This window comes from Pogoniulus pusillus, chromosome 23, assembly GCF_015220805.1.
Source record: "Pogoniulus pusillus isolate bPogPus1 chromosome 23, bPogPus1.pri, whole genome shotgun sequence".
NCBI classification, from domain to species: Eukaryota; Metazoa; Chordata; class Aves; order Piciformes; family Lybiidae; genus Pogoniulus; species Pogoniulus pusillus.
Genome location: NC_087286.1, coordinates 9363639 through 9384511, shown reverse-complemented (window position 1 = coordinate 9384511; position 20873 = coordinate 9363639). Strand labels below are relative to the sequence as shown.

At 42.4% G+C, this 20873-nt stretch overlaps 1 protein-coding gene across 4 annotated transcripts in view; it reads left to right on the top strand.

The window, feature by feature from the left end:
- The window catches only part of MLLT10 (MLLT10 histone lysine methyltransferase DOT1L cofactor), a 124672-nt gene that overhangs the window by 44497 nt on the left and 59302 nt on the right, over positions 1-20873 (top strand). For all 4 annotated transcript variants that reach the window (XM_064162520.1, XM_064162523.1, XM_064162521.1 and 1 more), the window contains 3 exons: positions 12393-12488; positions 15920-16175; positions 19264-19842. In XM_064162520.1, the coding sequence (XP_064018590.1) occupies positions 12393-12488; positions 15920-16175; positions 19264-19842 (931 nt within the window). The remainder of the gene's footprint in view (positions 1-12392; positions 12489-15919; positions 16176-19263; positions 19843-20873) is intronic.

Genomic DNA, 20873 nt, shown 5'->3' with positions numbered 1-20873 from the left:
GGTCCTGGAATGTGTCCAGAGAAGGGGGATGAAGCTGGTAAGGGGTCTAGAACACAGCCCTGGGAGGAAAGGCTGAGGGAACTGGGGGTGTTTAGCCTGGAGAAGAGGAGGCTCAGGGGTGACCTCATTGCTGCCTACAACTACTTGAAGGGAGGTTGTAGCCAGGTGGGGTTGGTCTCTTCTCCCAGGCAACCAGCAACAGAACAAGGGGACAGTCTCAAGTTGTGCCGAGGGAGGTATAGAATGGATGTTAGGAGGAAGTTCTTGACTGAAAGAGTGATTTGCATTGGAATGGCACTTAGTGCCGTGGGCTAGTTGACTGGATAGGGATGAGTGATAGTTTGGGCTGGATGATCTTGGATGTCTCTTCCAACCCGGTTGATTTTATTATTCTATGGAGCTGAAGGGTGTCAGAGGAGAACCTGAGATGCAGGGGCTGGGAAAGGTGTTCTGATCACGGAGTTACTGGCCCAAGGGACTTCCTTATGAGCGTTTAGCTGCTGCTTCTGTTCTTAAAGAAATGTTACAGCTTCTCTGACGTTGAGGGGAGAACTTGAACATGTAAGGAATGTTGGAGGCAGTACATGACATGCAGTGTGTTCTGCTCCAGCCATGAGTTTGGTTGGTAGGCCCATGGGAAGGGAGAATTTCAAACACACCCCTACTCACTGAAAGCTTCAGTAGGCTGGCTGGCTATTGGCTCCTGAAGTGCAGTCAGAACTGGCCAGACTTGCCTAAGGTGGTCATAAGGAACTTACATTTAAGTGTCAGGGCACTGAATTTCATTTATGAGAAAGGTACTTGATGCTTTGTAATGCATTTTAATGTTCTCTGTGGGCTAGTACAGATCAAGTCCTAAATGCTCAGCTCAAATGTTCATTATGGATTGCTCATTGCCTGATTACTGGCTGTGAGAAGGCAGAACTGACCTGCTAGACATCACTTTTAGGCAAAAATAGGAACAGATTAAAGTTGTTTGGGTTACCACCTGGTTGCATAAGCAATGGTTTGTTTTGGTTCTCTTTAAAAAAATCATATATTGTGCTATAATCTGGAAGAATCAATTTGTAATGTATAAAGCAGAGTGGTGCAAAGGCAGTGCTGTCATTCTTCTGTTAATTGCTTCACTTCATAATCTTTATGTGGTTGAAACACTGGGGGAATTGTGTAGCTTTTTAAGGAAGAAAGCTCCAGCTTCATCTCAGCAAGGTAGTACCCCTTTTACTAAAATTCTGGTTAGTTCTGTATGTTTGACTGTTTGATCTTCTCAGCTGTTCTTGACAAGCAGAATTATTGAATGAGGAAGATAACTAGAAGGAAAAACGTTTTACACTTTGAAATTACTTCAATTTTCATTATTGTAGTAGAATCATAGAATGGTTTGGGTTGGAAGAGACCTCTAAAGGTCATCTAGTCCAGCCACCCTGCAGTGAGCAGGGACATCCTCCATTAGATCAGTTTGTGCAGAGTCCTGTGAAGCTTGACCTTGAATATCTCCAGGGATGAGGCCTCAGCTACTTTCCTGGGCAGCCTGTTCCAGTGTTCCAGCAGCCTCATTGTAAAGAACTTCTTCCTAACATCCAGTCTAAAATTCCTGTTCTCTAATTTCAAACCATTGTCCCTTGTCCTATCACTGCAGGCCTTTGTAAACAGTCCCTCTGCAGCCTTCTTGTAGGCCCCCTTCAGGTATTGGAAGGCTGCTTTTGGGTCTCTCTGAACCTTCTTTTCGTCAGGCTCCTTTTCTTCTCCAATGTTAAATAAATATGCAGATGAGAATTGTGTGCTGTGGATGGTAATGGTGATGTTTACTCATGTTGACTTCTTCCAAATGGGGAAGCTGAAGGGAAAGGAGACTGCCTCTAACACTCATCTGAAAACTGGTTAATGAGTATGCATCAGCCTAGTCTAAAGATGGTCTGTAATACCCACCCGGGAGCTGCAGAACCTGCTTTCCAGAGTGAATTTCTCTGTGGTTCCCTTGGTTCACAAAGGGGTGAGCTGGTGCTGCAGTCGGTTACTGAAGTGCTGCTGCACAGTGTTTTTGTTTCTGGACACCATTTTTCACTTTGTAGGAGTGCAGGTTTTTATGTTTCTCAGTGTCTCTTTCCATGTCAAACTGAATTGAAGGTCTGGGTATTTAGGAAGGCTGACTGAGTGTGACTGTGTAAATTGAATTTTATTTGGAACCTCCTTTATCTGAGGATATTCAATAGTATTCATCTTTGGAGTCTGCAGGATGAAGAGCAAAGGTGGTGTCTTGTTAAGTGTTCTGTTGCCTGCTAAAGTTGTGTTAAGTTATGCTGTGTTCTGTGTCAGCCTGACAATCAACTGCATGTAATCTGCTGCGATCAGCACCGGTTGATACAAACAGCACAGTAAAATGACTTCTTGTGGAGGTCAGGAAGAGCTGTAGAAGCAGATAAGACTGGTTTTGTTTCAATGCTCTTCTGTTTTAGTTGAAGTACTCTTTTGATGGTCATCTTTATCATGGAAGTGCTGATTTGACTCCCTGCAGTTTTTTTAACCTTAGAGTAACACCTCCTAACTTGATGGGAATAAGAGGAATGGCATAACGAGCGCCTCAGAACAGTGTCGTGTTGGGTTTGTGGCTGGTGTCACTTTGGTACTGGGGGAGGAGCTGCTGGTGTAGCTCCAGTGAGAAGCTTTGAGAAGCTCCCTCAGCTCCAGGTCAGACCCACCTCTGCCTAAGGCTGAGCCAATCAGTGCCTCTGTGATAACACATTGAAGAGGGGAAAAACCTGTTGGACAGATTCTTTTGTTTTAGGGGTTCTTTTGTTTGGGAAAGAAGGGGGATGTGAGACAGACAACTGTGTGGACACCAAGGTGAGTGAGGAAGGAGGGAGGGAGGTGTGCTGGAGCAAACTTTCCCTTCCAGTACTTGAAGGGAACCTGTGTGAAGGTTGGAGAGGGTGTGTAGTGATAGGACAAGGGGGACTAGTTTGAAGCTGAGGGAGAATAGGTGTAGACTGGATGTTGAGAAGAAGCTCTTCAATATGAAGGTGGTAAGATTCTGGAATAGGTTGCCCAGGGAGATGGTGGATGCCCACTTCCAACCTGGCCTTGAACACCTCCAGCGTGGGGCCTTGAGTAACCAAGTCTAGTTGAGAAGTGTCCATACCCATGACAGGGGGATTGAAGTAGATGATCTCTAAGGTTGCTTCTAGACTAAGCCATTCTATGATTCTGTGGCCTGTGGTGAGACAGCAGACTGTGCCTCTGCAGACTGTGAAGGTTGAAGATTCCCACTTGTGGCCCATGGAACATCCAGGATGCAGCAGGTGAATGCACCCAAAGAAGGCCCTGAGTGAGGGAAGCTTGTGCTGGAGCAGTCCACGCAGCTTGCAGAAGGGACTCAAGCTGGTAGGACACGTTTACAGAGGGATATCACCCTGCAGCAAGGGAGCACAGTGAGGAAGAAGGAGTGGCAAGATGTGATGAGCTGACTGCAACCCCCCTTTCCTGCTCCCTGTGCCGCTGGTGGGGAGGAACTGGAGTAGGAGTATCGGGAGCAGAGCTGGGCTGGGAAGAAGGGAGGGCTTGGAGGAAGGTGCTCTCTTAAGGTCCAGTTGTATTTCTCGCTCTACTCTGATTCAGCTGGGGAATTAGTGGTGGTTTTGTTATTGAAATCAAGTTGGTTTTGTTTCCCAAGTCGAGACCTGTAACTGCTGAATGTGTCTTCCGCGTCCTTTGTCATGACCCTCAAGCCTTTTGTTGTATTTCCTCATCCCCATCCCACCAGAGGTGAGCATGGTAGAAGTGGAGAGAGCAGGGTAGGAGTGAGGAGTGGCTGCCTGGTGCTTTCCTGCCAGCTGTGTGGGTTTAAGCCACGACAGCACTGAGCTTGGCACATGGGATTAGTTAATTACTGTAAAATCAAAATTACAAACACAGCACCTCATAAAGACTTCAGAACTGCCCTGTAAGATGTAGAATTTTGTAAGGCCACGTAGCTGCAGCTGTTGGTTTCCCCTCCAAGTACACAGCAGAACCCATGCATGAAATAATGATTAGTAACAGTGGTAATTGTAGGCTGTAGACCTGGAATTCTGCATGGGGTAAATTCTTCAAACGTTTATCTGAAGAAGTTCAGGTTCTTTGTTTCTTTTGTGGAGCTACCACTTCACTGTGGTTTTCATAGGTATCTGCAAAGCAATACTGGGAGAATCGGACTGTGGAGTAGATCTCTGCTGTGAAAAGTGCTTCCCGTGCTCATTAAAGTTGGGTTTTTTTAAAGGCAAATCACAGTGTTAGTCTGGATGTCTTCCGTGGTCTGCAGGGATCAACCCAAAGACTTCCTCTTTGATTGAAAAATTGCTGGGATATGCTTGGGGCACTGTTAGGTGTTCCTTTTATGCTGTCATTGCTTGGGTTTCATCAATATCTTGACAAAATTTTAAGGTAAGACTTTGACTCTCAGTTTGATCTTTCTAACAGCTCAGTGTATTGCAGCATCATTTACTGAGCTCCTTACTGTTTGCAGTCTGCTGCATTCTGAGATAGTCACTTTGGACTAACTGGGGTGAAAGATAAGCCAACCTGCAGAAAAGGAAATGTTTCTTGCCCGAGAGAATGATGCAATTCTGCTGTTTGTCTTAATGTTCAGGTGTCATTGAGTTTTCAAATTAAAAGCAGGTCATTAGGATTACCACTTGATTTTTGTTTCTGTTTGAGCAATGGGTCTTCAAACACTTCAATTCTGTAGCTACAAGTGTGAGAGATGTAGAAGAAAAAGGTGCTTTCAGGTAGCCTTTTTCTTTGTTTTTGATCCTTAATACAAGATGATTAGTACCTTATGTTGGCTTCCTAACAGTTTCTAAAGGGTGACCTGGATACTGCTTAATGAAGTTGTATTTATGTGGTGCTCAGCAGGTACAGTGTGTGCTGGCAGGCTGTGTGCAGTCAAAGGTGATCTGCCATGTGACTGGGCTGGGAAAATTAAATCATGGAATCGCAGAATGGTTTGGATTGGAAGGGACCTCCAGTCCCCCCTGACATGGGCAGAGATGTCTCCTCCTTAACCAGGCTGCTGAGGGCCCCATCCAACCTGGCTCCACAACTTCCCTGGGCAACCTGTTCCATTGTCTCACCACCCTAATGGGGAAGAATTTCTTCTTAATGTCTAATCTGCTTTCAATCTGAAGCCATTACCCCACATCCTGTCACTCCATGCCTTTGTTGAAAGTCTCTCCCTACCTCTCCTATAGACCCCTTCAGGTACTGGAAGCTTGCTCTAAGGTCTCCCCAGAGCCTTGTCTTCTCCAGGCTGAACAGCCCCAAGTCTCATAGCCTATCTTCATAGGGGAGGTGCTTCACCCCTCTGATCACCTCTGTGGCATTTTGTGGACCTGCTCTAGCAGTTCTGTGTCCTGCTTGTGCTGGGATCTGCAGAGCTGGACACAGTACTCCAGGTGGGACCTGAACTAGAGTGCAGCAGATGAGGAGAAGCTCCTCCCTCAACTTCCTGCCTGCTGCCTCCATTGCTTTTGATGCAGCCCAGGACGTGGCTGGTTCATGTTGAGCTTCTCCCTCAGCACTGCTCTCCAGCCATTCGCTGTCCAGCCTGGATTTGCGCATGGGATTGTGCTTGCATTCCTCTGCTTGCCATTGCAGTCATGGATTTCTTGACGCGTGTTTGATAGGTATCTTTAAGTTACCTTGCAGGCAGCAGAGTGTTTGCAGTGTGCAACACCACAGATGTTTTAAATATGTGTGGCTTTTATAGGAATAAAGGAAAGGATGCATGGACAATAAATAACAGCTTTAGTTGAGTTACTCCTGCACCAATTTTGAACTTTTAAAGTGCTGCTTAAGTGTTTAGCACTGAATATCAATCACTAACCATTAATAGTCAACTCTAAAGAATAGCAGCAGTGTATTTTAATGTGAAATACCAAAAGAAGTGCAGCTAATTCTGATTAAGAGTTGTTGGTAGTACTGGTAGGTCTTGCACCTAAGTGAGGTTTTGGCTGGTATTTTTGTCATGAATTTCTGAGCCTTTTTACCACTGACAGTTAAAATTCTGACCGTTGCACCTGTACTGAAGTGAGGTTTTTGAGTCTTTTATGTAACTGTATTAAGGATTGACACTCAAGAACAAATTTGGTGCTTAGAACTGCAAATGTGTGCTTTTGAGTAATGCTGGCAGTGGTGTTCCACCTCTCCTAGAAACCAGCCCCTGCCAGAATCCTTTGATTGCTGTGACTGCAGCGGTGCTGCCATTGCATTTCATTTTCATGCTGTGTTTTATGCCACATAAAATGATAGATAGATGAATGCCTGAGCTAGGGCTGTTCCTGTCAAAACAAGATAAATTAGGATTTGAATTTGAAACTTGTGGACTGTAAGCATCTTTCATCCTGGAATTGTTATGGTTATTACTAATAGCTACTAGGCACAAATAAGAGGCCAGGCAGGCCTTGTATTGGAGATTAGCAGGAACTGTGTGTAGCTTTCTATTGAAGACATTAGTTGTGATGGTGACAGCTCTGGATTTACAAGCTTCAGCCATGGAAAGATAGTGCAGGAAACCCGTACGTGGCAAAAGCACCCATCTGAGTGCTGACAGAATGTTCTGAAACCTCCAGATTGTTGAGGGGAATTGAAAAAAGCAGCTGTAAAATCAGTGATTTAGCCCTTCAGATGATCTTGCTTCCAAGAACCATTAAGGAAAATGGATTTTAAAATGTTGTTAAGCTTTTGAAAACTTGGAGCAACCAAAGGTAGTGGAGGGTTATGGTTCCTGTAATACAGAAAGGGGTAAAAATGCTATGGTTTTGTCTGCACATGTTTTAGTTCCTGCAAACCAAAAGTTAGTCACCTGTTCCCTGGGCAGATGCTCTCTTGTTCCTCTCTTCTTTGTCTACCTCTTGTCCCTGTTGCTGTCCATCTCTCATGCTCCTTCACTGAGCTATCCTAGCTTGCTAAAACAGCAGCTTCCTTTTGGTTGTGGCTGTTGTAGCAGTCTGAAATGGCATGCAGAAGGTCTGACAAGCTAAGCAGTGTGGGAAAGGTGAGAGAGAGGTCAGGAAACTTCCCTCCTCCCCCATTGTGAGGAGGAATTATTAAATAGCAGACTTCAGAACGAAGTTTAATGAAATGAAGTGCTCTGGAAAACTTGTTTGGAGAAGTTTGTGTGTTTCTGAGAGAAAAATGAATTGCAAATAAGTGTAAATACCTTGAGCAAGTTAAATGATACTTTCACATGGAAGGGTTATGAATTAATAATGCCATTAAGAAAAGCTGAACTCATCCATTCCATCTGTACTGGAAAAGTTAGCATCCACTTGCATTATTCAGTCTTACCAGACATAGAGTTCCAAACTGTGGAAAGAGAGGTTTGTTGACATTCATTTTGTTGGTGAGAGAGCAGGGCTAAGATAAAATTACACAAATTTGCTTGATTTGATATTTTGATGAGTTATTTTATCTCAGTCTGATAAATGTTTCTTCTATAAATGCATTAAAACAAATGAATCACCAAGTGCTGATCTTTATAGATTGATATAGGTGTAAATGAGCTAAAAATTCAACGAGGTGGAAATAAACTGTTTGTGAAATCCTATTGCATAAGAATTTTGTGTATTGAATCTTTGGGGAAGAAATAGAAGCAATCAGTTCTCCCCTTCTCTAGCCCTCTGACCCACAAGAGGGTAATGTATGAAATCTCAGAAATCTTACACCATATCTCTTTTCTTAGCTTTCAACATGCAGGTGTTGGAAGTTATTACATCATTTTTTAGATAAGAAACAGAAGCCAAAGGTGAGATCTTTAGTGATAAATAAAGCTTTCTTATTGAACATAGAAGCTTTTAGTTTGGAAAAGACCTCTAAGATAATCGAGTCCAAACATTATTGGAACAGGTTACCCAGAGAGGTTGTGGAGGCTCCAAGCTCTGGAAGTATTCAAAACCAGCTTAGATGGGGCCCTGAGCAACCTAGTCTGGTAGGAGGTGTGCCTGCCCATGGCTGGGATGTTGAACTAGGTATCTTTGAGATCCTCTTCAACCCAAACCATTCTATGATTCTCTTAAGTCCACCAAGGCTGGTGCTAAACCATGTCCCTCAGCATCACATCTGTGCCTCTTCGAAATGCCTTCAGGGATGGGGGTTCAACCATCTCCCTGAGCAGCCTGTGCCAGTGGTTGAGAACACCTCTGGACGTTTCATATTATGACACAGGATCTCCAAGGTGTTTTGTGTTCTATTTTAGCTACATCTCAAATCAAGGCTCTTCCAGTTCTAGGGTGAGTAATGGTACAGCTGTGTACTCAATGGCTGTGTGGCAGTCACTGCTTGCTTCTCTTACAGTAAGAAAGGTTTCAGGAGCTGCCTGAGTCTGGTCTGATGAGCTCTGCCCTGCTTGTGAACCAAGTCTGAAGTTTCCTTTGTCAAATTTGCAGCTGGCCCTGCGTATTCTTCTTTGGAATGGTTCTGCTAAATCCCATTTTTACAGAACGTTAACAATGTATTTATCAGCTCTGCAGCTGGGACATCTGAGCTCATGCCTGTGGATCTTAAAAGAAAAGAAAACCTGAATATTGAGATGTGGAACATGGCTTCTGTCTGCCCTCAGGGCTCCCTTAGGTTTCACTTACTGGCAATATTCTTTTCAGTCCTTGTTAAAATTAATTTCTGCCTTTTTTTTTTCTCCTTACAGTACAGCTTGCAAAAGGGCAGACACTTGATATCATTGACTTCCCCAGAATGGTGGCTTTCCTTGTGGCTTTCTGCATGGATGTTTATCTTAGGGAGCTGCTGCTGTGTAATTTTTGGGGTTTTTTTTAGAGCTGTGGCTGATTAGAGGAGGGCCTGCAGAAGTGAAGCATGCAGTGAGTTGTCTGTGAAGGGCCAAGAGCTTGTTCTTTTTCTGGCAGTAAGATAGCTAATTTGCCTGTCCTTTGAGACAGACTGAATTGAAAACTGGCATATTTGTTAAATGTGGGAATTTGTGTCCCTGTTACTCTCTCTGGATCCAAAAGTGGCTATTTCAGAACTCTCTATTGTGCTTTGTATGCATCTTTATGGTGAGAAGAGGGTGCAAATGCAATGAGTCATTTTATGGGAGCTAAGTCTCTTCATCTCAGCAGGTTGTCACTGAGATTTTGATTTTTATCAGCATAAAACTTAAGCATTCCTTTCAAGGGTTTTCCTCCAGTTCTTTGATGTTATTTGCATCTGGAGTCAATTCATATTCAGAAGGAGGACTTCTGAACTTTCCTTAGGAAGAAAATAGAAAAGGGAAAAAAAAAAGAGGAGACATTGTTAGGAGAGCTCTAACCTAAAAAGAGGAGGGAATGTAGAGTTATGGACAGCAAACCTGCTGACGTTGAGATCTTTGGATGAGGTTGCCCCTCCAGTGTGAGCTGTCCTGGCAAACTGGTGGTGTTTTGGATTTGAGAGAGGAATTTGGTGTGGTTGCTGACACATCACAGAACTTGGAGCATATTTTTTCCAGGCTTAGTCATTTATGCTCCCTCCCTTCCCTCTCTTTTTGTTATCCCTCTTTCCTTCTTGATGCATCCTCTTCTGCTGAGACGGCTATCAGTGCTTGCAGTACATAACGATCTGAAATCTCTCTAGAGTTCTTCCAGACAAAAGTGATGCAGGAAATAAAAGAGCACAGGGAAGTCAACAGAAAAGAAACTGTAAAACACGTTCATTGAAATATTTCCTGTTGTTTGCTGATGCTACTGTGAGGTTTCATCTTAAAGCATATTAAAGTCACCACCCCTTGGCTCCAAGATTAGAAATAAAGACAATTCTTTAGGGTATCACAGTATCACCAAGGTTGGAAGAGACCTCATAGATCATCAAGTCCAACACTTTACCACAGAGCTCAAGGCTAGGCCATGGCATCAAGTGCCACATCCAATCCTACCTTGAACGGTCTCCTAGTAAAATGATGAAAGATAAAGAAACTTGGGCAGTGGCCTAGATTTCCTTTTCATAGATTCCTTCTTGAGGCTTCTTGGGAATTGAGTGAAGTTGACTCAGGTTTATCTAGACCTTTACACTGATGATACAGTCAGCTGGGTAATGAGCACTGATGAAAGGATTTTGGTTCATCTGATTTCATGGATAACATTGGCAGCCTTCCTGTGAATGCTTTTGTTTTCTCTTCATCTCTGCTTATTTTCTGGCAGTATGAGTAGTAGCACTTTGGAAATTGTTATATTTAAGAAATTATTGAAAAAAGCAATTCAGTGTGTTTGAATCTCTCCATATTTTTTTTCATTTAAATGTGTATTTTCCAGATCTAAACTGACCCAAACAAATAAATCATCTTCCTCTTCCTCTTAAACAACAACAAAACAAAACCAACCAAACAAAAAAATCCCAAACACACAAGTAAACAAAAACATCCTCCCTGATCTAAAACTCCCTTCACAAGTCTATATTAGGTTTTAAACAACTGAAATTCTGCCTTCATGGTCTACATTACTTAGTTAAGATGTTGCACACTTTGTTATGAAAGGGAAAACTTTATATTTCTATTTAAGCAGCACACTGGGGAAGAAAAACCTTTTGAAGAATTATGGTTTGATTTTAATTAGCCAACAGGTCATCCGAGGTTCTCCCTACCTCTCCAGTCTGTCCTGGTGAGACCACGTCTGGTGTATAGTGTCCAACTCTGTGCTCATGAGTTCAAGAGGGACAGGGATCTGCTAAAGAGTGTCTAATGGAGGCTATGAGGATGATGAAGAGACTGGAACATCTGTCTGATGAGGAAGATCTGAGAGACCCGAGGCTGATTAGTCTGGAAAAGACTGAGAGATGATATTGATGTTCCTAAATATCTGAAGGGTGGGTGTCAGAAAGGGGCCAGGCTCCTCTCTGTGCTGCCCTGTGATGGAAGAAGAGCAAATGGATGGAAACTGGAACACAGGAAGTTCACCTCAACATGAGGAAAAATGCTTAGTATCTCAATTGTCAGTTAACTGGTTGTACTTTACTGGAAAAATTGAGGACCCATTATTTTATTCTCTCTCATTCCATGGAACAAGTTTCTGGTATTTCTTCTGTTGTAGCTGAAACTGAGACCTGATACTTGGTGATACCCTAGAGTATACAGCAAATAGATCTCATCCTGGTGCTTGGTGAGAGTGGTTGTGTGGTCACTGTTGAGCAACCTGTGTTTTCTTGTGAGGTTCTAGATAGAGTCCTTTTCATAGAGGAAGATCAGCATGGCTCATCATTAGGATTCAAACCAGCTACTGAGTTGTCCTGTGGTTATTCATGCTTGCACAGTTTTTGAGCTACTCGGTGTTGTTTCCTTCCATATGTGTGTATTTTTGGTAGCTTTTTGTTGAGCAGATAGAGATTTGCTGTTCTCTTGAATTTTGTGTTGAGTACACAAAAATTCCACAAGTAGTTAAAGAAGCAAATACTTGAGTGCCAGTAGCTTACAAGTCTCTTTCTGTCACACTTGTGTTTCTCTGTGTCTCCTCGTTAGCTGTCTATTATGATGCTTAGAAGAAAGTGAAGTGTTTAGACTTGGTTTTGATTCAGTTGGTAAAAACACTGCAGCCCTTCTATTTTCAAAGTTGGTTAAAGTAATAATTTTGTCAAACACTGTGTTTTTAGAATTTGAATTATGTAAAGAAACACAGTTTGGGTCTGATTGTGTAAACCTCTAAGAATTAATTGCTGCCAGTGTGGAAGGCCTTGTATTCTAGTCTAAAGGCTCTGAGTTGAGAAATTGTTTTGGCTGTCTTTGCACTGTTTCATTCACACTGCCAACAGTTCATCTTGTGTTTAAAAAACCCCACAACAAACCAAACTAAATTCTCAGCCTCTTGATTTCTAAAGCTTTTGGTATGTTGTTCAGTTTAACATGGAAAGTACTTAACCTAGTGAGTAAACTGTATCTGCCTTTGGGGTAATCAATTGAAATGAAATTTCACTTTGAGATATTGATAAGAGAGCCACAACTCAAACCTTGCATTGATTTACAGTAGTATCCCAACAAAAAAATTACTGTGCAAGTGCAGAAATGCAGGAGGTAAGAAATCTTTGGTGAGAAATACAGGAAATCTCTGAAGCAAAAGCTGTGTGTCTACTTTTAATTCAGTTTCTTTTGCTGATTGATCATTGGGTAGATGGATAATACTGATTAAAAACAGATTTATAAATGCTGGCTGGAGCTGAAGGATTTCAGTTTGTGCACTTGGGAAGCAAGTATAAACACTGAAGTTGGTTTTATAAAATTGTATGATAAGAACTGCAAAACATGAATGTTGTTTCCAAAAAACCAGTGCAGGACATCATTACTATCTCTCTTCTTGTACTTTGATAACACTTGATGCAGTGTAACATGGGTTATGTTAAAGATGAAGCTCAACTTAGGTTATATTCTCTTTTGTAACTTGTAGAAGTATAAAGAGAAAGATAAACACAAGCAAAAATATAAGAAGCAGTCGGAGTCCTCGCCGTCCTTGGTTCCATCTCTTACTGTTACTACGGAGAAAGTAAGTCAAAGTGGATTTTTTCTGCTCTTCCACTTCAACTACATATGGCAAACCATGATGTAATGATTCCACTGTATCTACAAGGGCTTTGCAATGGCAGAGATTCTGTGATTCTCAAGCACTTGGTATTTATTCCTATAATATAAAATCCTAAAATGATTTGGGTTGGTACTGGGACCAGAGCTGTTTAACATCTTTGACAGCGATATGAGCTGTGGGATTCAGTGCAGCCTCAGCAAGTTTTAGATGACACCAAGCTGTGTGGTCTGGCTGATTGTGGAGGGAAAGGATGCCCTCCAGAGGGACTTGGACAGGCTTGAGAGGCAGGCCCAAGCCAACCTCATGAAGATCAACAAGGCCAAGTGCAAGGTCCTGCTCCTGGGTTGGAGCAGTCCCAAGCACAAATATAGGCTGGACAAGCAGTCTTGAAAAGGACCTGGGGCTGTCAGCTGATAATCTTCCCATGAGCCAGCAATGGTTGCTGGCAGCCCAGAAGGCAGCTGTGTGCTGGGCTGCATCAACAAAATATGAAGAGCAGGGCGAAGGAGAGGATTCTGCCTCTCTGCTCTGGTGAGAATCCATCTGGAGCACTGTGTCCAGATCTGATACCCCTGGCCTAAGAAGGACATGGAACTGCTGGAGTGGGTCTGAGGAGGCCATGAAGATGACCAGAGGGCTAGAGAACTTCCCCTGTGGGGGCAGGCTGAGTGAGCTGGGGCTGTTCAGCGTGGGAAAGGCTTCTGGGAGACCTTTAGAGCAGCTTTCCAGTGCATGAATGAGGCCTGAAAGAAAGCTGGGAAGGGACTTTTTGCAAGGGCTTATGAAAAGGTGAGAGGCAATAGCTTTGAGCTTAAGGTGGGCAGCTGGAGATTAGGAAGAAATTCTTCAGTCTCAGAGTGGGGAGACACTGGACCATGTTGTTGAGGGAGGTTGAGTATGCCTCCTCCCTGGAGGTGTTCAAGGCCAGGTTGGACGAGGCCTTGAGCAGCCTGGGCTAGTGGGCCATGGTAGGAGGGTTTGAACTAGCTGATCTTTAAGGTTCCTTCCAACCTAAACCATTTTATGAATCTATGAATTAATGTTACTTCTCTCTGTGCTGTTACATAGAGTTGTCAGAAGTGACTTGGACTTGATGCCTTTTGCACAGCAGTCTTGTTGCAGTAAACAAATTATTTTATCATGTTGTGTAACCACTTCTACTACCATGTTCTTCCTGGGGGAGGTGAATTGGGATTTGAAATTAATTTTGACTTTCCTTTTTGAGGTTAAGTCCTTTGTGATACAGTGGTAGGGATCACCTGTGCAGGTGATGCCTTAGAGCAGGTTTTTATCTGGATGAATGGCTTCCTAGGGCTCTTGAAAGGCTGCAGAATAAACAGTGTATTTGTGTGATATGAGTTAGTTTATTTGGCTTGCCTGTTTGTTCTGCAAAACTGAGCTCCAAGAAATTGGTAGTAAAGTTTTTCCAGTCCAAATGTTGTGTGGAGTCACAAGTACTGCTGTGAGAGATGCATTTCTGAGCTTCCTTGCGATGTCTCAGCAAGGTGGTAAAACACTGGAACAGGTTGCCTAGGGAGGTAATTGAGACCCCATCCCTAGAGATATTCAGGGTGAGGCTCTACAGGACTCTGGCAACCTGATCCTAGTTGAGGGTGTGCCTGCTGAGTGAAGGAGTTGGACTAGTTGAACTTTGGAGGTCACTTCCAACCTAGGACCATTCTATGAGTCTATCTAACAAACATCATTATTAAGTCTCTAACAAATTTATGCGGGGGCAGTTAAGTTTGAAAACAGAAATTCTTAATTAGTCATTCATTAGTGTACTAAAAATATTATGGCTTTTAGTGTAGCTACAGAATGCTTTAAGAAGGACTAGAATAACTTAGGAATTTGAGCTCTGTCTTCTGCTCTTCCTCTTAGGGCTGATAGCTCTTTCCTACTGTGTTTAGCACTGATAAAAGCTTCTGTCTTGCATTTCGAGCTTTGGCTTTTATCAAGAGTTTACAAAGGTGTGTGGTTTAACAGCTCCACAAACCCACAGTTCTGGTTTGGTGGGGCTGGTTTGCCTTTTTTTTTGGAGGGGGGAGGAGAATGGGATGTGGGGTTTGTTATGAATTGAAACAAAACTTCAAAGTGATGTACACAAAGACGCACCAGACAGCGTGTTTGTGTTCACACCGTAGTCAGTAACTAAAGTACTGCTGACCGACTCCAGCAGAGACTCTTCAGCCTGGAAGAGAGACTTAGAGGGGACCTTTATCGCTCTTTGCAACTGCATGAAGGGAAGCTGAAGTCAGGTGGGGGTCAGGCTCTGCTCCCAGGCATCTTTTGACAGGACAAAAAGGGCATGGCCTGAAACTGTGCCAGGGGAGGTTTACGTTCAATGTTAAGAAGTACTTCCTGACAGAAGGGGTAATTGGGTATTGGAATGGGCTGCTCAGGGAGGTGGTGGAGTCACCATCCCTGGAGGTCTTTAAGCAAAGATTGGATGTGGCACTTGGTGGCAAGGTTTTGCCGATGTTGTGGTGTTAAGTTATAGACTGGAGTCAGTGATGTCAGAGGTCTTTTCCAGCCTCAATGATTCTGTGGTTCTGTGACAATGCTGACCCCCTGGTTCTCAAGGGAGGTGCTCAGATCTTACTGCAGTGGGGGCCAGAGGAAAATGGGAAATGGGAAAGCTGTGCTTTAAATAACTCAATGTCTCTGTGCTATAGTAGCTTGCTGTCTGTGGGCTATGGATTGTGTGTGTGTGTTGGGTGTGTTTGGCTGTCCATATTGTGCCATCTTAGCACTTTGGTGCCAGCTAGATCTGGTGTCCTCTTTACCCGAGCATACTAAAGGAACCAGATGGCTGGGATAGTTCAGGTGGCAGGGGAGCATAGTGTGACAGTGGGAAGTTAAGACATAAGGGGAAGCTGGGCTGGTTGGGGTTGGTTATGATTCATTATTGAGGCTGTAGAGTTTTAAAATGCAAGTCCTCAGGCTCTGAAGCCTTCATCGCTTCTGCTGATGGAACAAAATTTCCAGTTTGACAACAGAAACTGCACAAAAATTGTATTTCAGAAAACCAGTAAAGTCTCATTTTTTTCTTTCTGGTTTTCAGTGTGATTGCTAAAATGACAATATTGCATTTAAATAAAGTATGAAGCCTGTGTAAGCATTAATTTGAAATGAATCCATCAATCTCAGTCAAGTAAAAATTCAACCCAAGCTGACATTTTAATGCATTTTTCCCCCCATAAAATGAGGATTTATGTGCTGCAGTTGTTCCAAAATTTTAACAATGGAGTTTATGTAACTCCTGCTGTTGTCACTTACCTTAGTACTGGAGCACTTCTAAGTTTATTTGGAGGAATGGGTTCTTTTAAACCATTTTTTTTGTGTGTGACCTAATTGTTTCTGTTCTTTGTTCTGCCTTTCCCAAATGCCAGTCATACACAAGCACTAGCAACAACTCCATGTCGGGCTCCTTGAAGCGGCTGGAAGACACCACGGCTCGATTTACAAATGCAAATTTCCAGGAAGTTTCTACACACGTTTCGAGTGGAAAAGATTCTTCAGAGGCCAGAGGGTCAGAGAGCAAAGGGAAGAAATCTACAGGTCACAACTCAGGTCAGAGGGGAAGAAAGCCTGGTGCTGGAAGAAACCCAGGCACAACTGTGAGCACAGCGAGCCCTTTTCAGCAAGGTATTAATTGTTAGGCTGTGAGATAGCTTCTGCTGTGGCGTAAGTTAGAACTCTCTTACATATGGAAAACTTGAAAAGCAGTTTGTCCTTTACCCTCAATAATACTTTGGAGCAAAAATAACTGTTTTTCAGTGATAAGTTGTTCATTGTCATAGCATGAAAAAAGCCACTGTGCATCTTCAAAGGGCACCCCTCCAATACTTTCGTTTAGACTGTTGAAGTATTCTCTTTTAACTGTTAAAACTGAAGTTACTCTGGGGGAAAAGTTAGTCTGGGGGAAAATCTAACAGATGAATTTGAGCCTAGGGGGTTTTCTGACCTCCTTAAGGAAGTGATACTAATATTCTTTTAGTTAGTGCATATTAGAATGAAACTGCACTACCTAATGCATAGGATGTAGTGGCCCCAGTGTAATTTTTCAAGATGCAGACATTTAAAATACAGCATTTTCTTCAAAGTTAAAGGCCCTTTTATTTCTTCCCATTTAAAGTACATAAGCAGAACATGATTATGTGACAAGTATTTGCAGTTTATTTACCTTATGTAATACAAAAAGGTTGCTGTTGGCTTCGGTGGGTTTGATCAGCATGCTGAAACTCCTTAAATGCTCTGCTGAGACTGGGATTCAAAGCCTTCACAGATGAAGTTTTAGTAATATCTGAGGTGGAAAAGTGGGGAGAAAAATACAGATGCAGAAAGTCCTCTACTACAATTCTAAATTAGGTAATTTTGTTTGAACCCTTTGATCATCATTTTAAGTGGTGTCCAGTGACAGGAAAAGGGGCAACAGGCAAAGCCTGGAACCCAGGAGGTTCCACCCTAGCAGGAAGAGAAACTTCTTTACTTTCATGTTGCCAAAGAGGTTGTGGAATCTCCTTCTCTGGTGAGATTCCATACACACCTGGACATTGTAATCCCAGGCAAGCTTATGTTGGTGACCTTGCTTTAGCAGAGGTGTTGAAATGGATGATCTCCAGAAGTCCCTTGCAACCCCTGTTGTTCTATGATTGTGAGATTCAGATTTAGAACAGGCTGCCCAGGGATGTAGTAGAGTCAGCATCCTTGGAGATATTTAAGACTCGTGGATGTGGTTCTTGAGGGGATATGGCTTAGCAGTAGTGGTGGGATTGTGGGTTTTAGGCAGGCAGTTGGACTGGATGGTCTCAGAGGTCTCTTCCAACCTCCGTGGCTCTAGATGCTATGATTCTGTGACTTCTGAAAAGCAATTTTATGATGACATCTTTGTCAGAGTTGAAGAAAGTTTTGGGATTTGTTTGTATGTTAATTAAAAGTTTGGGGTTTATTTCTAAACTAAGACAACATGTTCCTCTGAAATGCAGAAAACTAGACATTTGATAAAGTCTTTTTCCATACTTTGCATTGTGGCATGTATCATAGAGTCATAGAATGGATTGGGTTAGAAAGGGCAATAAAAGTCATGTAGTTCCAGCCCCCCTGTTGTGGATAGGGACACCTTTCATTAGCCCAGGAAGCTCCAGGCCTTGTCCGACACCTCCAGGAAGGGGACATCAACAACCTTCCTGGACAACTTGTTCCAGTGTCTAACCTCTCACTCTGTAAAGAATTTCTTCCTAGTGTAGCAGCTTTATTGTCACTTCATGATGATGCTCTTCCTCTGAATTTCTGCAGTGATCACTTTTTAAAAGCTGTCTAGAACTCTTTACATATTTCAGTCTTTTTTACTTGAAAAAACCCTGAAGTGTGTGTTTGTTCAAATACTCCAAACTTGGAAAATTGCCTTGGGCTCCTGCATTTACAGAAAAACAATGCTCACTGCAGATGGCAAAACAGATCTTCATTCTATGCCTGTTCTTTTCCTTAAAGCTGCTTTAACTGAAGTTAACGAAACTTACTTGACACACCCAACAATATGTTAATGATTTTTAAGTTGCTGTATTAATTCAAATTATGTTTTAAATGTATTTTTAAAGGATTTTTAATGAAGTATGAATGATACACCAATATTTTTGAAGGATTTTTTTATACCTGATACCATATTTAGAAATGTATTCCTGACGGAGTAGTGGTTATGAGACCCACATGCAGCCACCCATATCAAGCTAGTAAATTTCAGTGACAGGAGATGTTTGCACTTCTTGGGTTTCCTTCTTTCACAGATTGCATTGGATTGGAGGGCACTCTCAAAGGCCATCTTGTCCAACCCTCCTGCAGTCAGCAGAGACACCTCCAACTCTTATCAGGTGGCCCAAGGTCAAATTGAGTCTCATATTGAGTATCTCCAGAGATGAGGCCTCCACAACATCTCTGGGCAACCTGTTCCAGTATTTCACCACCCTTTTTCTGCAGAACTTCCTCCTGATGTCCAGCCTTAATCTCTTCTGTTTCTGTTTCAAACTGTTGCCCCTCATACTGTTGCTCCTGCCTTGCATGTGCTAACACAGTGATGGAATCACTGCGCTCCAAGTATTACAGAAGCAACATAATTCTGTTGCACAAAAGGTCTTTATGTTCTCTGACAGTGCTAAAGCAGTCTTAAAAAACAATTTTTTACTCCTTTTGTCCTATCTTTGTGAAAAATACCTCTTCTGTGGAACACCTCCTCACCCAGGTCAAATTCGGTGCAATTGTTCTTCCCTTGACTGGTGTCAGAGCCCTGCTGTAGGTGGGATCGTAAGAAGGCTGCAAGCATAGTGTAGACCTAAGAATAGAATGTTCATGTCAGGCTGCTTTTTACATCTGGGTATGTTTAAGAAAACCTGTTTTGACTTGCACCAAGAGGTTCTTGTGCCTGAAGAACACAAGGGGTGACAAAGTTGCCTAAGCCACAAAGTTATTTTCCTGTTATTCATTTTCACCTTGTTCATGCCTGAAATTCAAATCTGAATCTGAGAGTCAGGCCCAGCAGAGTGAAGATCAGCAGGAGCAGCAGTGACTTACCTTAAAAATAAACTCTCTAGCTCTTTGTAATGTTTTTCATAAAATCCTTGTGCTTCAAATATGTGTGTTCTAAGGCAGTAATATTACCTGTCAGTTTTTGTGGACTACAGGGAGAAAAAAGCAAATAACATCACAAAACTCTTTAAAATTTGTTTTAATTGTTTTTCAGGAAGCTTTTTGGGCACTCCTGGGAGCATAAAGTCATCTTCTGGAAGCTCAGTCCAGTCTCCCCAGGATTTCTTGAGTTTTACAGACACAGATCTGCGAAGTGACAGTTTCACACATTCTCAACAGGCTTCCTCAACCAAAGATGTACATAAAGGAGAGACTGGGAGTCAAGAGGGGAGTGCCAATTGTTTCACTTCTTTAATTGGTCTCCCTTCATCATCATCATCATCATCATCTGTTTCCCAATCTAAAAACTTTGACAGTTCACCTGGAGACATAGGTAATTCGAGCCTTACTTCTACAGCATACAAACGAGCTCAGACTTCTGGAATAGACGAAGAAACTGTAACAGAGAAGAAACGGAAAGGAAATAAGCAAAGTAAACATGGGCCTGGTAGACCCAAAGGAAATAAGAGTCAAGAAAGCATTTCCCATCTTTCAGTTTCTTCTGCTTCCCCAACTTCATCTGTGGCATCTGCTGCAGGAAGTGTGACAAGCTCTGGTCTTCAAAAATCTCCAACTTTGCTCAGGAATGGAAGTTTACAAAGTCTTAGTGTTGGCTCATCTCCAGTGGGTTCAGGTAGGCATTTATTGGATTTATTTTCTTACCTCAAACTGCCTTTATTTTAGCTGTAATTCTGAGTATGCTTGCCCAGAACAATGTCACTTAGAGTATCTTTAAAGTCACTTTGTGGGAGAAAAGTAATAAGAAGAATATGACAGCTGGAAGAGTTTTGTTCCATGTGTAGGTGCCGTGGTGCTATAGGTGACCTGTGTATGCTACGTAAATGCAGGTTTGGAGGCTGTAGAGGGAAAAATAAGTTTCATGGACAAAGTTTGTTGTTTGGTTGTTTTTTTTTAAGAGATAACAGGTTTAGGTGTGATAAGTGCTAGTTTACACAGACTGTATGGTCTGTGTGTTCTGTTACATGAACCAGTCAGCACTCGAGCATCTCAGCTGCTCTGAGTATGCCTCTCAATTATTCTGTGCCTGTTTAGCTATACTAAAAATCAGAGTGGCTACATGGGGAATTCACACTTCTAAACACATAAAAGGGTATTCTGGATCTGGACCCTTATGTGACTGGATGGCATTTTCATATTCTCACGTGCTTTTTAGCAATTGAAATTGGCTAGTTTGTTCTTCCTCTGTTCTAAATGTTGCCTGCACCTGGGGCTGCGAGAGGCTTTCTGTTCCCAGTAAACCTGTGTGTGGAATGACGCTGCAGAATACCCTCCCTGCCAAAGGCTCTATTGCTTCGAAGTTTCTTTGGAGGCCTTTGTGTTTGGATTTAAAAAAAGCTGATAAATCCTTTTTCAAACTTTGAAATTTTATCTTCTTTTGTTGTTGTTGATCCAGTTGATTTTTTGCTTCTCTTTTCTTTTTTGAGGAGAAAAAGAAATTGAACTTGAATATTTACTTGTGGGCAGGGTTTTCTGCTTTTATATTGTATATGTCTCACTGTATGAGAGATTCTTTTAAAAATATGCATGCTTCAAGATACAAAAAGTCTTATTTTGGGACAAGACAGGTACTTAAAAACTTGATCTCAAAGACCTGTTGTTTTAAATCTTTATTAGACTGGCAAATGGTGATTTCTGTTATGGGTT